An 18,122-nucleotide genomic window follows, 5' to 3' on the forward strand; every position below is an offset into this window, starting at 1 on the left:
CATTGCCATCCTTTACATAAGTAAATCATAGTTACATATATTAGAGTCAACAACCAATAAGACTGTTATTAAGTTGCTTTACGAACATTACAAAATTTAAAGATGCAAAACGGCTTTACTAATTGGGATGTTCACTACTGACAAAATCTATATTCCAAAGGAAACCATCCCCCACCCAAATCAGTTTGGACTGATATCCACCGACACCTATTGGAAATAAAGGAATACAACTGAAGTTTATAGTAAACAGTGTTACGCACAGACGTCAATTTCTTATTGTCAAAAGCACTTGATACAAGGTAAACAATGCATGCATTTGATACAGTGCTTCGGATGAGGTTTCACTGTGAACCCAGTTTAATAAAACTGATGCATGACGTGGGGAAAACAATAAACAACATTACTTACTATTTCTGAAGCCATCTTCATTCTTTGCCTGACAAGGTCAACAAGTCATTTGAGGTCACATGCCCTTTTACGAAGCTGGTGTATGGTTTTTAAAATGTTACTGTTATCTAATACTGTTATTCACACACTGTTTAAAAGATAAAAATGAAATGTAACAGTCCTGAAATACTGTAAGGTTCATGAAAATATACATTTCTCACATTTTTGTTTACATATTTTCATGTCAGCATTCAAAGTAACGGCATATAACAGTCTTGGACTACTAAGCAATTGCCAGAATCAATCTTGTTTCCAGCAGTAAGGATTCGATTTTTTTAATTCAGTCAAGGATTGCATTACCAGTAGTACTGTAACTGGCTGTATGGAAGTGCAGTTAACATGGCAAACCTCTAAATAGGATTTCAGAGGTTAAGAAACAAAATTAATCTGTGAATACTAAAAGCAGTAGATACTAAAATTTGCAAAATACTGCTACAGTATTTCTCAGATTGTGGGATAATGTAATGATTGAGAAACTGCCTGTTTTCAAAAGGAAAGTGTTTTAATATAATACCATTGGCATTTTACTTTATACTAGAATATTCTAATACGTATCCTCTCATTTACATGGATGCCAGTTATGTAGATATGTAGGCACTAGAAAGGTTAAAATAATGTACTGTTGCAGCACATAACACAATGCTATTTTGCATCTGCCATTGTTACTTATAACGAGGAAACAGAATCACAAATATATCAGCACTGAATTCTATATCTGTTCTCTTTGTAAATATACATGTTACAGTATTAGTAATATGCACAAATCGAACCAGGAAGGAGAAATTGAGTTTGATACAAAAAGTGGCATGCAGAGTGTGGTGGTGAGGGGACAGGTACAAAAATATTGCACTTTAACAGTTTCTTTTATGCTAAAACAAGCTATGGTGAAATTAACATTATGAAATCATACTGTATGCTTGAACAGTCAAACGTTTACTATGTATACAAAGGACAGCATGTAACATATGGTTCTCTTGGATGTGTTCTTTGCTATTTTACATGGCATTGGCCATGGTTTTTATTTTATTACAGATACAAATTGGCTGTTACAAAGCTAATCACACTATAGATATCAGACTGCGTAACAACATATTATATCTTATGTTAATGTTAAACATACTAAAATTGTTTCAAATGAAAGGTATGGTCTTAACACCATGTATAACTTTTTGTTTATTGAGTCATTTCAGTGAAAACTGTTTAAGTCTGATCTGAGCTTCATGTAAAGTAGGCATTGTATTGGACAGATCTGGACCAAAATTAAATTTATATGGCAACTTTTAATATAGCCTCCAATACCAAATCCGAATCTGACCAACACTTTTGGAAATGAAGCATGTATGCAGGTGGACATACAAAGCTTTACCATTGCATTAATACTTTGCACATCCTGCAGATAATAAAAAAAAATATATACAAGGTTTCAGATTCTGTCTCTATTTTCAGATTAAAAAATTTTTACTAACTCTGTAGGAAGTGTTATATAAATAAAGATACTCATTATTAGGCCTAATGGCAATACTTTAACACTGTCACAGACCTTTTCAGCCACACATGTTTACAACCTCAACATTTCCATTGTGAAGTGACTTTCACATCAGACATATGTACTTGTGTACACACACACACACACACACACACACACACACAAAGAAACATACAAAGGCAGTCAAATTCATTAACACTTTTAGGGGACAGATGTAAAAGTGGTTCCCAGTGACAAAGAGTTCTGTTAGATTAAGAATTTATATTGTTTTTGAAGGGCCTTTAACACTTTCAAGGTCTAATTATTGAAAATGTGAAGATGGTATAATGATGGAATTTTATTTTTTTCCATAACCAAAAAAATAGGTAGTTGCTATTTATGATGTGGGTAAAAATTTAAAAATAAAGTTAATGCTATCTGGTTTAATTTGGAGGCATTTAAGTGACCCAATAACCATCCAGGGTTTTGATTGCTGCACATAGTACTTCATAATTGCACTGATGATAAAACTGACTCAACTGAACAGCCCTTCAGATATACAGATATGGAATAACTTACGAACAAGTCAGAAAATATATGTGCAGTGTAACAATACAGAAGATATGACATGCATATGACACAAGTGCATTATTGTTGCTTGCTATGGTGTAACTGACAATCCATTATGAATACATTAAATTATTAAAACTATGTCTCAAAGTAAATAGACTCGATGGAAAATGTATCTGTAAAATTATTTGAGAAGTATTGTGGTAGAGAAAACAAGTTATAGAAAATAAAATAACTTAAGCTAGGTCAGACTAGCCTAACCAGAAACCACTTGGATCAAAATACACCCTGGTAACTTTGACATTGTGTTGGCATCCTCGGGTACTGTCTTGGTTTCATATGCTGTCATAAATAGATGGCATGATAGGGGCAGAAGTGAATTTTGCCAAAGCTGAGCTTCTTATCATAATCCAACAAATTATCCAGGAGTTATAAAACTAGGATTTACAATAAGATATTTATCTTCTTAAAATGCTCTCACTATGAACACATCTTCTTCTTCTTAAGGTGCGGTCTCCAAACAGAGGTTAGCTATCATTAAGGCAATTTGATTTCTTGCCATAATTTTGACTAGGGATAATAATGAGGTAGTTTCCTGTGGCTTTTCTCGTGGCAGTATCACAACCGGTTAAATCAAGATGTGATTACCGCTTGTGAGTATCTGGTGTCTAGCCTTTAGGGAAGTCATTCTTCAATAGCCTCAGCCCAGTAATACATAGCTACTGCCCTATGTTATCTACCGTAATCCTGGTAGAGGAACCCTTACAGGTTGCTACCCCTCAGGTTAAGGGGAACCTGGAGTTCATGTGGGCAGGGGCTCTCACTTCCCTGAAGTAGGACTGTCTCCAAGGAGAGTTCCTACCTGCTGCCAAATGTGAACATGTGTATAAGCCTAAATAGTTTCTAATACAGAAAAGTACATATGGTCAAAATTCCTTCCAGGGGGGAAAAAGTCTCTTAAAAGGAAAGTATGTTATTGTTTAATGAAAAATAGTACTTGATGAATCTTACCTTCTAAGTCATGAGTTCTGCTGAAAGGTCTCTTATTCAAACTATTAACACTATACTCCACACACTACACAGCAAAGTGATGTGAATTGCATCTTCTTAGCACAGTTTATTTTTGTGTATCATGACCCACACACTGTGATATACAAAGGACTGATTACATTTGTATGTACCCACAGTAGAAAATCAACTGTGTTTACATACTTCACAAGCACGAACTTTTACTTGTTATTTGCAGTGTTACCACACAAAACATAATTGCCTGATAAAATACCAGAAATGAAGGCACACTTCTTATGTAAAAATGTAAACCCACTAAAACACTTTTGGAAATTTAAATGAGTAAATTTAATTCCAAATATACTTTTTCTGATTCACTATGTCACAGAGCCAAATGTTATGTATGTAATGTTATTTTATGTGACTGATAATTACCACATTAAACAGCTATTCTGGGCTCTTACTCAAAACTGCGTGCGTTTTTCGGAACACTACAAAACAGTCCGTACGTTTAGAAAACTTACTGGATAGCCTTACTTTCAAAAAAAGTAAAACGTACTATCATGTAAAACATGATTGATGGGTGAATTTGTACGAACACATTCATTACGTAGGCCTAGTAGAGTGGGCTTAGATTGCATTACCTATTGTGCGTTCCGTGGATCGCAGTTCAGGATGAACAAGTTAATGTTTTGTTTTCTGAACGTATTTCCAGAGGTCGCCAGACCCTTGTTCCCAGGAATACTGAAAAGGTGGAAGGTGAGTTGTGACGATGGATGAAACAAGTTCGGAAAGTGTATTCCGTACAGGAATACACTTATCCTCATGCTTCTTTGCAACGTGCGTTTAATTTTTTTTTTTCCGTACGCCATGCTCAATAGTACCCATGTTGGCCTCCTGATTGCAGCACGTCAATATCTACCTCACTACTTTCCTCATCTGTCATTTTGTTATCGCCGCTGGTAGGGCTTTCAACAGCGTGATTTTGAGGTCGTTCAGAATTGCCGAACCTCCACATCAAATTTCATCCAAATCCGTCCAGTGGTTCTCGAGTTGAATCGACTAGACGGACACGACCAGCCCAAAAAGCGTTTTCGCTCTGCACTCCATGCAAAGTACGCAAAAGAGCGAGCAGAAAAGTTCTAGGTCGACATATCCGTCTTCGTTTTCGCTTACGGCTGCACTTTACCCGCACGGCCATTGGGTTCGACAGGGTTGTATACTAACATGAATTGTAGGCAAATTTTGCAACAATATAAGGCCTTGCTTCGTGCATATTTTGGTCATTGGCAAATCCTGATTTAGGTCGTGCGCAAAATGAAATATTAACCCCTCCCCTTACAACAGTCGCGCCACATGGAGATGAAGTCATTGTCAAGCTCCGACTGCTTTGTTTTCTGATCATTTTTCCTATTGTACGTGTACTGACTGGGTTAAAAATATGTTTGAATTTCCCACTGCAGTTCGTTCCAACACAGTCCAGCAACCTGAAAACTAAACTAATGAAAGATACATTTCAGACAAAAGTTGTGTCCTATAAAATGCAAGCATTTTGTTTCTCAAAGCGTGCCATCATATACTTGTTATCCAAACAGCTGTAAAACACTTAGGTATACTTTGAGAATACAGTAATTATAAACGAATTTTCTAAATTTTTAGGTGTTATGTCTTGGCGTGACCAAAGAACATAATTTGGGGCAGTTAATATGTGTATGTCACGGTTTTCAGTGGCGATCGTTCTGCCATCTATCGGTGTTCTTACAAACTACGTGTCATTGTAAATGGTAGAGCTTTCGCGGCGACCGAAGTTGATGAAAGACTCTCGGGCAACAACTCGCGTCAGATGGCCGAAACCATTTCTTCCGCAAAGGTTTCGAGAGCCATCTCTGCTCTCATCCTCAGGGTAGCTGGTAGAAACCTATTAGATGTAAACAGAATCAATGCAAAATGTTGGCCCAGAAATTTGGTATGGTGACATCTTCAAAACATGTAGTTTTTATTGGGATATCATTTTGTTTTGAATAAATAAAAAAAAATTTGACCAGCATAAACTGTTCAATGCTCCCTAACTGATTTCTGGACATATACATGAATTTCGTATAGCCATAGAAGACGCTCACAACTAAGAGTTGCAAGGATGTGCCTGTTAGCTTCACCATGTTAGTCTGTGTGAATGCAACAACTCGAAGAACCCCAAACCATTTTTAGGAAATTTGGTATATGAGAGGTTTACTAGAATTTGTTGACAAAATCCAGTTTTGTTAAAAGTATCTGGTACTTTACATGAAGAGCTACATGTATTTCTGTAACAGAAGTGGGGAATCAACAGATGGTAAATTCCAGCATGGAGTTTGCCCAGTGAGCCCTGCAACCACATGACAGAATCCCTGTATTAGCATCACCCAGACAGATGCTGGATGCCCTAGACAATGCTTGACTGTCACTACCACTACCTGTTAAGACCAAAGGCCAAATTCTGGCAAAGGCACCTGACTTATGTTATGTTATGCATACATTTTCAAACACTGATGATCCACATTTTTTATCTTTTAGTTAACACAGTGACAATGGTGGATGATTCCTCATACAATAAACTTCAACTATGTCTCACATGGAATAGTTTCACTGACAACATAATCAACTCCCTCGAATCTTCTTATGGTGATGGTGACTTTGTGGATGTCACTTTGGCTTGTGAAGGAGAAAGCATCAGAGCTCACAAACTAGTTTTGTCTGCTTGCAGCCAGTACCTGAAGAGGCTACTCAAGGTTTGGTACTATTGTCAATATCAGTATTGATTATCATATTTCATAAGCACAGTACCAACATTCTGACATGCTGTGCAGGATGTGTATTACAGTGATATACAGATTAAGTTTAAAATAATATCACTCCTTATCAGAATGGACTGAAAAGTTGTTGATTATGTGAAGAACTGCTTACATTATTTTTACAAAAAGTGTTGGATTAATGTTAAGTAGTTCGGTGCTAATTCCTTTGTTAAGAGATGTTATAATAAATGTAAGGAAATTCTATTATTAACATTGGTGGGCCTGTAGTAGGGGTAAATAAATGTACTTATTCTTTGGTTCTTTAAATAATACTTTCACTTTTTTATAGGAAAATCCATGTCCACATCCAATTATTATTTTAAAGGACGTTGGGGTGGCAGAATTGAAAGACTTGCTGGTTTATATGTACCATGGAGAGGTACGGGTTGAACAAGACAGAATTGCCAAACTACTTCACACAGCACAGATCCTTGAGATACGAGGTCTGCAGGACATCAACCAGAGACTTGATCAGGAATTGGACAGTGGAGTAAGTACTCACTCAAGTTGAGACAGCAAAATATTGGTCTTTCAAGCTGGATGTAACAGTACTGTTATATTTTTCCTGCTCCATTATGTCATAATAGTCCACTGTCATATTTTATGTAAGAAGTTGAATCTTTTCTAACATTTTTAAGTTCCAAATTATACCTCTAACAATATAGTTAAAAATTTTCAGCTCTGTAAATACTCTTTGGACTTTTCCATCTTATGTATTTATTTACATGTATATAATGAAATTATATTTTGCTGTAACAGATAAATGAAACAAGCAGTTTAATTACACCTATGGCTGAAGGGGCTCAGAATCAAGATACAGCAGCATGTGAATATAAAGGCAGCCAACAGAACAATGCCAGCAATGTAACTCTCCTAGGAAAATCAGTGTCTCTGACAGAGAAAACTGAAACAGCAGTACAAACAAGATCAGTAATGAAATCTTCACTTGGAAGAAAGCCCAGACCCATCCCAATGTTACAATGTATCCAGCAGCCTGGAAAAGTGGATGGTAATGTTGTTATGCCCATGGCAGTAGACAGAGATGAAGATGATGGTGGAGGAGAAGAATCTAACAATTCATCCCTAGCACCAGATCATGTGAGTAAAATAAAGTAAAGAAAACCTATCCCACAGCACACCACGAAGGCACTTGGGGAAGGATATATATAACTATTATTCATCCTTGACCTCAGCACCAGATAGAAGTGAGTGGTCAGGCCCAAAATTCAGTCTGGGTGGCAGAGGCTAGAAGAAAAATACTTTGCCCCTATTTTGGATCAAACCCCAGTCATGCAGTCCATAGTTAGACACTATACTAACTGAGCTATCAGCAGCTCATAGAACATGTGAATGAATATATTTTTTTGAGTGCACTGTGTTATGTGTTCTTTGGTATGCATTGCTGACAGTCAACCAGACTGAAGTTTATCAAAACGCAGCTCTGTTTATGTACACTAAAATCCCTTTACTGCAGAATTCACCAGATTGAATTCTTTTAATTTTGTTAAATGTAAATCTCATAGGTCATTTGGCAAAACACAAAAATAAGTAATTCTGGCTTAGAACATGAAGATTCAATAGCACTAATACCAAAGCCTACCATAGGACACATTCCTGATCTAATTCCATCCATCATCCATCCTCACCATCTTAATATTAATATGCTATCTTCTTGGTCTTTCCAAGTGGCTCTTTCCAATGGGTTTCACTGTTAACATTCTCTATGCACTTGCCACTTTAGGTGGCAGAACCAAAGAATCTGAATGCTTAACTTCATACTACAATCCCAAGTCTTCAAGGTCATTAAAGTCCTGAAGGAGCTTATATGCTTGCAAACAGCCGCTTGCAGAAGTGAAATAAATTGAATGGTACCATTGTTTCTGGAGGTAGTTCAGGAAAATGGAACTTTGCATAGAATGAGGAAGACACATGTATTGAAAACATGTAATTGTTGAAATAAAAATATATCAGAACTTTTCTAGTTTTATATGTAGATTTCTCTATCCAATGAAATCTAAGAAGTTCCAATTGACTTGGCCTTTAGAAGGAACTGAGGAGTGGGGAGGGTACATTATCACTCACTCACTCTTTCATTGAAGTCAGTTCAGTCTGTATAGATTATTCCAGGATTCAAACAAGGTGGTAGGTGTTAGCTTGTTGTGTGGCAGCAAGGACTCTCAATCATCTGTGATACACGTGCCATATGATTTCCCTCATAGCTTCATACTGTTAGTATAAATTGTAGCTTTTTTGTACTTATAATATTTACAATTTATGTTAGTATCCAGTAGTAGTGTGCATATATAGCCCAAAACAAGTTAATTAATTAATATGAGAATTTTATTATTTACCTAATGCCTAAAAACCACTAAACTTTGTATTCCCCACCTGTCCTGGATTTTGCAGTCAGTCTTCCTAGATGATGTCAGAGTGAAAGAAGAGACCACAGATGTTTCAGAACAGTTTGAAAACTTTGCAACCAATCAGTCATCAACTCTGGATGAAAACTCGTCTGATACAGATCAACATGATTTCAACAACGGCTATGCTAATCCCTCAATGATCCTGACAGCAGGGCCTGGAAGGGGATCTCTAGGCATTGGTCTTCTGGCAGCACAAATGCTGAAGAGAGTTGCAACCAGAGCATCCAGCAGTAAGCTTATATTTTCACACAGCCCATATTATATGAGATTTGAGGTTCTCACATTTGTGAACATGTCAGTGTCAGTTTTCTGGGTTGTAACATGATGTAGACTTGTTGATAGATGGAGGCAGTATGTTCAGCTGAAATGGTGGTATCTACTTACAAGTCCACCCGTCATTACAACCTAGAAGACCGATGTCGACAGCCTGTTTGTGTTCTTGGGTAAAGAATTTTGTGCCGACAGAACACGTCACACATTGCAGAAATAAATGTATACAACCTTTCGATTGGATAAACTTGAGGTGATAGGTTAGTAATATTTCTGTTAGTATTAAAATAAGTGTTACAGAAATTAACTGTGAAGATGTGAGCTGGAATGCATTGGCTCATGATAGGATCCACTGGCAGATTTTGTTATCTCCAGGTTTCATATAAGGGAATTTCTTGATAAGCTGAATAACTACCAAATGCTCAAGTAAGCCCCTGTACATGGAGTTGGTTAGGCATGTGCTAAGTTATTAAAGTGTAAAATTTTGGTCTCTGGTCTTTCAGTTGTGCGCTCCAGTCGCATTAAGGATTCACGCATGAAATTGTACGAAGTAAAATAATCAATTCTTGTTATCAATTGCTATAACTTTTAATTTAAATATAATAAACTGTGTTGTCTGTGACTGTTTAACTTTTTGCAGATGAAGGAGTATCAACAGGAAAGGAGGCTCCTTCACTGGGAAACATACTTCTGAACTCATCTGAGGCAGATCAAGGTAAAAATATATGACTGTTACATATTATTTGTTGCACATTCTTTTACTGCTGAGTTCAAATATACTCTGGTCTACAGGACCTGCATAAACTCGTTGCCACACTATTGAAATTCGTTCCATCTTAACACTAACAGATTACTGGCCCTTTCAATTCAAGTGAGACGGGATTTTTAATTTTAGTATACAATAGATTCTGGTTAATCATGGCAGCGGTTTATTTGGGACAAATCTTAAAGAACAAGCCTTTTTAAGACTTTATGTGGAGCTTCGCATAATTGGGGCAGCCGCTTAATTGGGCCAAAGTGTTCTAGTTCTGATGTGTCCCAATTAACTGGAATCCACTGTATTTCACTGCATTAGATGTAGCAAAAGCTTACTGTATTACAAATAATGCACATAGATTGCCTTAAGTTGCAGAATTCTACTGTCGTTGGTCAGTGGTATAGTAACAAAAATGCCATAGAAACAATCACACTCTCTTTACCATAAAACAGGAATGTGAGAATGAAGAGTCATGTATATACAGTTCCTCTAAAACTTAACACTGTGCTGGTACAAAATCCTGTTGCACTACCAACACCATCCCACACTGAAGTCATCAGTGATATTAGACTATTCATTCATTGTACATTTACAAACCAATATGCGATCATGGAATCACAAATGGTTATCCATTCTAATTAGAAATGTTATTTGTAATGATGTAATAATCTTATATGATTCTTGCCAAGAGTTTTTACATGAAGTTTGTAAAATAAATACATAATGAGGAGGTCATGCCTGTCCACTTGTTTCATTTTCAAAACTGTTCACTTGATTTCAGTGATATTTGATATTGAATGTACACAATAAAAGATATTTTGCAGATTTCATCAGCCCAGTATAACATCTATTTAACAAGAAACTGAAATTCAACTGTGTAATTTCTTCTCAGAAATGATTTCATGGCTCTATGCAGTGTAATTAGTTTTGCAGCAATACATTATATTTACCATTTTGAACATAAAAGCCGATCAGGTATGCAAAATTGTAGGAGGAAATGTGATCTGTTCTTTCTATGCTTGTTACAAAATAAATTAGATCCATGAATGCATAGACTCCACATTCTTAATGAACTGACAAGTAACAAATTATATGTATAGAAGCTATCATTTGGTTGGTAATTGTGTTGTGGATTATTTCTTTATCTGTATCACTTTTTTACTCTGATGGTATTCACTCACTGAAACCCAAAAGTTTTGCTGATACAACCACTTCTCGGTCCTATTTAATGTAGTCTGAAATGTGGTAACCAATAGAAATTGCACATTAACAGGTAAATGCTACAGTACATCAGCAGGAAGCTGTATTAGTACTGAGTTATTTAAAATAGTTTTATTATTAATTATGTATATTTAAAACATAAAACTATGGCTTTATGACCACAGGTGTTAAACACTGTTTCAGTGATCTAGACACATTTGCCCTACCTGAATGTACAGTCCAATGATTCCACTCTTACTGAAACTGCTGTGAAGATATTCAACAGCAATGAACTTATGTCAACTGTACCATTTAAAAGTATGATCTACAAGATGTCAGTTTACCTTAATAAAACACTGCAAATTTACAAAGATTGTGTATATCCAATCCCTCTGCTTCCATATCCCAATATATAGGTTGAATAATTTAACTGCCAGTAGCATATGATCAGTTACAAGAAAAAGTAACTTTGTATGTCATCTATTTGTACTAATGAAACCAATTATTTGTTCCTTTCAAAAGTCTATTCCAACCATATGGCTCTGACACTTCTATTTTGTCACATATTTTCAAGAAAGTTTTGCTTTTATCATTTAGAGTAAAAGTAGGTAGTACAGGGCTATGAATACAGTAAAATAATAAGAGCTGAAATGATAATTATGTATTCATATATATGTATAGTCCATGAGGTTTGAATTATTTTATAAAATCTAAGCCCATCGGCAGATGACGTTTTAAACCTAATAAACTATTGTACCTCGTACCACACTTCTTTCAAGTGGCAAAATATACAGCATTTACTAGCCCTGGAAAATAGCATCTGAAAGGAACCTTAGTTTTAATTTTCATAGTGCATTAACAGCCATCTTTAAAACTGAAAAATTCAGTTCCTCTAATTCAATGTGATATGCGTGTCTCTTGAAATAACCTTAGAATTATTTAGATTTACTGAAAGCAGTGTCATGCACTAACTCAAGCAGTTAGATTATGATTTTTCACCATGGAAACCTAGGGAAATCCATGTATGTTTTGTATTGGACCAAGTTGTAGAGGATATGTTTCTCTCCACCATCATAATTTTAATAATGCCCGATACTTATTTGTCGCTACATGCGAGGTATGTGTTAGGCCCATCCAACCATTATGTTATAACAACTTTAGTCTGCAAACTGGGACTCTCCAGCTAATCAGACAGATGCCTTGATTCAGTATGAAAATTAACTTTAACACAATAAGCAACAGATCATGTGATTAATTCATATTGGTGCAAAATTAAAATGTTAGATGAGATTCTCCTAAGCCTGTTGTTGGATGTCAGTGTGCAGCTTTTGCTTCCCAGCTTTGTTCTGTAGTTTGTAAACAAGCTGTCGTAGTGCTGCATTTATTTATTTATTTTGCCATATGTAAATGTGTTGTACTTATTTTTCTATAAATGCAATAAAGTATGATTTGCATTGATATACTTTTAAAAGCCATATTTGATTGATAAAACACAGCTATCAAAAGTTCTTCCAAAGTAGCATTTTGTTTTAAACACTTTATTTATGATTTATTTTTTATGTGAAAATGTTATGTTTCATTATTTAGAAGAAAGCTTGGTTGAAATATAAATTCAATCTGGAAACCAGAAGCTACTAATTACAGTAAGGTAAGTGTTCTTTTGTGCATTATTATTATTATTATTATCATCATCATCATCATCATCAGTCATCACCATGTTGTCATTGCCATTATCACAACCTTCTGCTTCACATTCACATTTATTATTATTATTATTATTATATTTAGTTTTGTTCATATAATATTTATATTTCTTATTTTATACTTCTGAATTTTTATTTGCATGGCTACAGTACTTTCTTAAAATTGTAAAGACAATCAAGTATGGCAATATTAGAGATGTGCAAAATTCTAAGGCCATAAATCATATTTACTTCACTATAATCTTTTGTCACACTCTGTTTATAAATTTCAAATGTTTATTTCTGCTACAAAGTTAACAAGACTTTTAGTTACAAGTGCATGACATGAATAACAGGGGTTGATATTATACAGTGATCAAAAAGTCCCTTTTACCATAAAAAATTTGTACAGAGACATTTACATCTTAATCCACAAGTGAAATAAAGTATTATCACAATAACCATAATCCATAGTCCAGGTTGTTACCAAATAAAGTGATATCTATCTTTTTCCAAATTCTTCTACATGTACATTCATTTGGTGTCATGTTTGAAAGAAGTTTACGGTTTTGCACATCCCTAATAATAGTAAATGCAAATCATAAAATTTCCCACTGCAGAATAATTCTAGAATGATAATCAGATTGATTTACTGTATTAGCAGGGACAGTCACCAAAACACAAGAGGACTCCAGGTCTGATGAAGTGACAATATCATTATTCAACAACAAAAACCGACAATGGAAAATGTCATCTGGTGCTACTGCTCAGAGTTCATCCTCATTAGGATCTGACACACAAAATCAATTGAAGGGTCTCAAACCATGGGAACAACTGAAATTAACTCATACAAATGACAGACAGCAAACTGCTGTAAACAAAGATGTGTCTTCAGACAAGTCTCGTGAAAATCCTACAGAAAATATGGACTTGGATGCTGCACAATTTTTGAGAAAAGATTCATTCCCTCACAACAGTGACCAACACACATACAGGAATTCAAGACAAACATCAGAAACAGAATTTATGAGGCCAGGAGAATATGTGCCAAAAGAAGGGAAGACATCTTCAAGATTCCAAGGCATTGAGCATATGATCAACATATCTCCACAACTTCGACTCCAAATGTTAATGTGCAGAGAATATAAGAAATACACCAATATATTGCTGGTGGCCATGTTTGGACGAGAGATGCTGGCAACACATAGTCTTAATGGGACTGGAACTTCAAAACCAAGACTGGACATTCAGAAAGTTAATCAAATTATAGGTAATATGACCAGCTCAGTTGTCACCTCATACTGTTATCTATTTAAGTATAATTGCCATATTTCATTATAATTTTTTATGCAAATTATAATAAAATGCAGGTTCCTTCCATTCTTCCCATTTCAGTCTGTTTTATTGTAGATTTTATTCAATAAAAATATATGTAATTCTTTTCTTAAACCTTCATTTCTTATTCTATTGTACTACAATATTTCATGTATCCTAAATATGTCATTTTTTTGCTTGTATCTGTTCTGATCTTTCATTTTTACTGTCCCATGATTCACTACCACATAATATGGGGCACCACCATAACTTTGTAGAATTTCACAATTGTTTTAATTCTAGTATCTCTTTTTAATGTGTTATACAGTTCTACATTTGTATTGAAATTAATGTATTTCATTATTTGTATCTGCATCATTAGTGTATGTCACATCACAGCCAAGTTGTATAAACTTTAAGTATCAATGAGTGAATACAGTTTATTGTCTTTACATTATACTTCAACACAGAAATTAAATTAGCATAAATCTACCTATTTTTCAAGTTTGACAGATAATTCATTTAATTTTGATTGAATGCCTAAGACAGTTTACATTTTCCCTTTGCTTTGCAGATGCTGTGATGACCAAATTTGGTGTGGATCAGCATCATGTCAAGGAAGCCATAAGAATAAAACTGAATAATGAAGACAAGCTGAAGAAAAGACTAACACAGAAAGCATCCACTGGTATAGGTGGTCTACAGTGATAAGAAAGATCAACTGTGGGCCAATACTATAGCCATTTAAATTAGACTTGTGACCTGTACAAACATATGAGGATAACTATAGTAAAATGTATTAATGAAACCAGCTGCCACTCAGTAAATAATTTTGAGGATCTGGAGGTTTATTACTTAGTAATCCAATCAGTTTCTTTTATTCTATCAAGTTAATCTATTTCAAGGAGTGCCTTGACATCACATTTTTCAGAGGGAGTGATGACCAAGTTACACCTGCTTCCAGATAGTCTATTTGATGTTAAGACTTCTGATAGTTTATGTGAGTCAGTAACCCAGAATAAATTAAATGATCAAGTAGAATGTGAAAACAGTGCCATTAGATTTTTTCAACCTTTTAGATTCACACTTGGTCACTCAAATGCTTCAGTTCAAAATGTGTCACTCCATAATAAACAATTGAGTGAGCATTTATGAGTTACAAGATTGATGCTTTAAGATCTTGATACATGCTTCAACAAGTTTTCCTCCAATTAATGTAATAGATTTGGGTCATACACTGAACCTTAATGGTTAGTCACTTTTTAGAAAACTTATCTTCACACTGGTATTACTAATGAAATATGGGCAGCATGGGTCAGTGATAAAAATTTAACATTGCTAATACACAGTGATCTACTGATATTACAAGAGTGCATCTTGTTTATTGGAACATCCTCATATGTGTCTTTATCTTATAGAAATATTTAAACAATAAAACCTCAATCTTACTAACTTACCAAACTTACTATAACAAAGAAAATATTGGGCCCTTACAGCATATAATGTAATACATTAATACTGGGTGTCACTGAGTGATGTGCCATCAATGATGGTGGAGTATTATGACCTTAGAATTCAATTAAGCAGGTCTGGGTAACACAAGTACAAAAATTCTTCCTTGAAAAGTCCATCCATCTGTAGGTTTCATTTACAAAACTGCTTAGTGGGAAATAGCCCCACTGAAACACATGAAATGTTTTGAACAGCTTATGGCGATGAGGCTCTGTCCTCAGCACAAACATTTCGATGATTTAAGAATTTTCAAGAAGGCAGAGAGGATGAGGAAGATGAACCTCACAGTGAATGATTGAAAATGATCTCCAAATTAGTGGACAAAGTGAGCAATTTACTCACAAGAGACCACGAATTAACCCTCTGAATGATGGGAAGTGAACTAAATGTGAATAAGGAATTGGTAAGATCCATACTTATCACAGACTTGGAACATTCTGGTTGGTGGCTTTTGCATGACAACACGTTGGCTCATACAGCGATCAATGTAAGGACATTTCTGACCAAAAAAGGGATTGCAGTGCTCAGTCACCTCTCATATTCCTCCAACCTGGCTCCATAAGACTTTTTCCGTTTCCCAGGTTGAAATTGAGACTGAAAGGTAACTGATTTGATACTATCAATGGCATTCAGAAACACGATGGTAAAACCAAATACCATCACAGTATCTGGATTTGCCAAGTTATTCCAAAGTTTATATGACTGCTGTAATAAGTGTATTCAGTCTGTTGGGGACTTTTGTTTGTGTCGTTACTTTTTGCCACACTAAGATGGACATGTAGCATGCATGGAGAGAATAGAAATGCACACATTTTAGATGTAATACCTGAAAGGAGAAGAACACTTTGGAGACTTAAGCTTGTGTAGGAGGTTAATTTCAAATTGAGCTTACAGAAGTGGGTATATTCAAGTTGACTTGCTTAAGGCAGGATACATCAGCAGACTTGTGAAAACAGTAATGAGGCTATTGGTTTCATAAAGGCATAGAATATCTTGAATGGCTGAACAGTTAATAGCTTGTTATGAAAGATTCTGTTCCTGTCAGATATAGGCCTATTATCTTTATGAAATTTACTTGAAAACTTCCAGTGGAAATTTCATTTCATTGTGTCAGTTCAATAGTTTTGGAGATAAAACATACGGATATATGAAACTTTTAACTTAAACCATAATGTCTTTAATCCCCTTTAGTTTCACTGTATGGAGGTTTTATTGTATGTTAAACTAGACTGCAAAGAAGTAGCATGTATAATAGGAACTTTTACTTTTAAATAGTGCTTAGCATATGATATAATTATACACTTACATTTTTGTATATCTTATATGTGAAATAAATATAACCAAGTATGATGAATTAATAAATGCTATGGTACATTATTTGTACATAAATATTTGATGAAATTATAAAGTGGATTTTCATAAAAAACAGACTTGTTTAAAAAAAAGCAAGAAAGTTCTGTGTAGGATTTGAGGTTCTCATAGTGATGAGTATGAAGATGGCTGTCTTCTGGGTTTAATGCTGTCTCCATTGTCAGGGTGATAATCACCCTGATGATGGAGGCAGCAAGGAAAACAATGGCATTTCAGATGCTGGTTCTACTCCCATCTTCAGGCAATCAGTGGGAGGTCAAAACCCTACTTTGTTGGGCCCCCTGGTTGAGCTAATCTTAACAAATTGTATAATTAATGGAACAATCATGTATTATGTGTAAGACCAGATTGTCAGAGTGACTTTTCCAAAGGGAGAAGTTATCTGTGAGATGAAATAACTCATTCTGGAAATAACAGATTATCATCAGTCTGATAACACAGAATTTGGTTTTATGTTCACAACATTAAATTAACTTAAGGATTATTTATTGCTGGATGAGATGAAAAGAATGACTGTATTTGGTGAAATGGAAAGGACTGCAGAGGATGCAGTCATGACTTATTTTAAAATGTTATCCTGGTATTCACATGGAGGAGTTGAGAAAAACACAAAAATTACCTGGCTGGATAACTGCCATCAAGATTCAAACCAGAGACTCCCCAAATATATGTCAAACACGTTATTATCTGCTCAGTTTTATAGGCTGCATGTGGACTTTGACTTTCTGAGAGATATAATTCTGAAGATAGGTGTTAAATTGTGCCTTACTACTATGTGCTTGTTAAATCTAAAGGAAAATCATGATCCAATGACACACAAAAGTTCACTGATTTCAGTTAAAGTAAAGTGAGTATCTTAACAGAAAGAGATATGAAGCAGATTGAAATTAATTTTTCTTCACAAGAAGACTAGGAAATCTGTGGTGGTATAAGCACAATTTTACAATGTAGATCTTTTCTTTGGGCCCAGATTAAAGGGTGATGAACAGATGCTGTGCATACACTTTAGCAGCCATTACTGCAACAGCAATGCTTAAAAAATAAGACAGTGTGTAAAGAATTATCAGTTTTGATTAGGATGAGATGAGTAGGAAACAAGAACTTCACATAACATTTTGGCCTGTAAATGTCATGGGAAGAGCCAAGTTTGGAGGCTTAGGAACAGAGAGATGATATTAAAATGGATCTTGAAGACGAAGGCTTGAAGGGGTGAACCGGATCTAAGTGGCAAGCTTATGTGATACCAATTATGAATCTTACTGAGTACAAATT

At 35.1% G+C, this 18,122-nt stretch overlaps 2 protein-coding genes across 5 annotated transcripts in view; one reads left to right on the plus strand and one right to left on the minus strand.

Annotated features, from left to right (window-relative positions):
- The first annotated feature begins 59 nt into the window (after nucleotides 1-59).
- LOC110837439 (uncharacterized) lies at nucleotides 60-16,841 on the plus strand. Of its 4 annotated transcripts, none has more exons than XM_087351161.1 (8): nucleotides 60-299; nucleotides 6,044-6,258; nucleotides 6,611-6,811; nucleotides 7,081-7,419; nucleotides 8,728-8,974; nucleotides 9,655-9,729; nucleotides 13,315-13,923; nucleotides 14,542-16,841. In XM_087351161.1, exons 2-8 carry the CDS (start codon nucleotides 6,058-6,060, stop codon nucleotides 14,673-14,675), a joined length of 1,806 nt encoding a protein of 601 aa, XP_087207287.1. In that variant the 5' UTR covers nucleotides 60-299; nucleotides 6,044-6,057; the 3' UTR covers nucleotides 14,676-16,841. The 4 variants fall into 4 exon arrangements, with proteins under 4 accessions (XP_087207287.1, XP_021935241.2, XP_087207286.1 ...); XM_022079549.2 differs by lacking the exon at nucleotides 60-299 and adding an exon at nucleotides 4,209-4,249; XM_087351160.1 differs by lacking the exon at nucleotides 60-299 and adding an exon at nucleotides 5,300-5,393.
- LOC110837427 (UPF0415 protein C7orf25 homolog) overlaps nucleotides 1,298-18,122 on the minus strand; it is a 306,526-nt gene continuing 289,701 nt past the window's right edge. Inside the window, exon 9 of the mRNA XM_087351166.1 lies at nucleotides 1,298-5,408. The gene's annotated coding sequence lies outside the window, so the exon portion shown is untranslated. The remainder of the gene's footprint in view (nucleotides 5,409-18,122) is intronic.

The sequence above is a fragment of the Zootermopsis nevadensis genome, unplaced genomic scaffold, assembly GCF_977971745.1.
Source record: "Zootermopsis nevadensis isolate Lab colony 2312 unplaced genomic scaffold, Znev_1.0 Znev_ptg000018l, whole genome shotgun sequence".
Taxonomy (NCBI): Eukaryota; Metazoa; Arthropoda; class Insecta; order Blattodea; family Termopsidae; genus Zootermopsis; species Zootermopsis nevadensis.

Bases quoted from the DNA above. Each gene is read 5' to 3' on its own strand.
- LOC110837439 (XM_087351161.1), top strand. From the start codon at position 6,058: ATGGTGGATGATTCCTCATACAATAAACTTCAACTATGTCTCACATGG. The intron at 7,420-8,727 runs GTGAGTAAAATA...TGGATTTTGCAG, and splicing joins CATCCCTAGCACCAGATCAT to TCAGTCTTCCTAGATGATGT. The intron at 13,924-14,541 runs GTAATATGACCA...TTTGCTTTGCAG, and splicing joins GAAAGTTAATCAAATTATAG to ATGCTGTGATGACCAAATTT.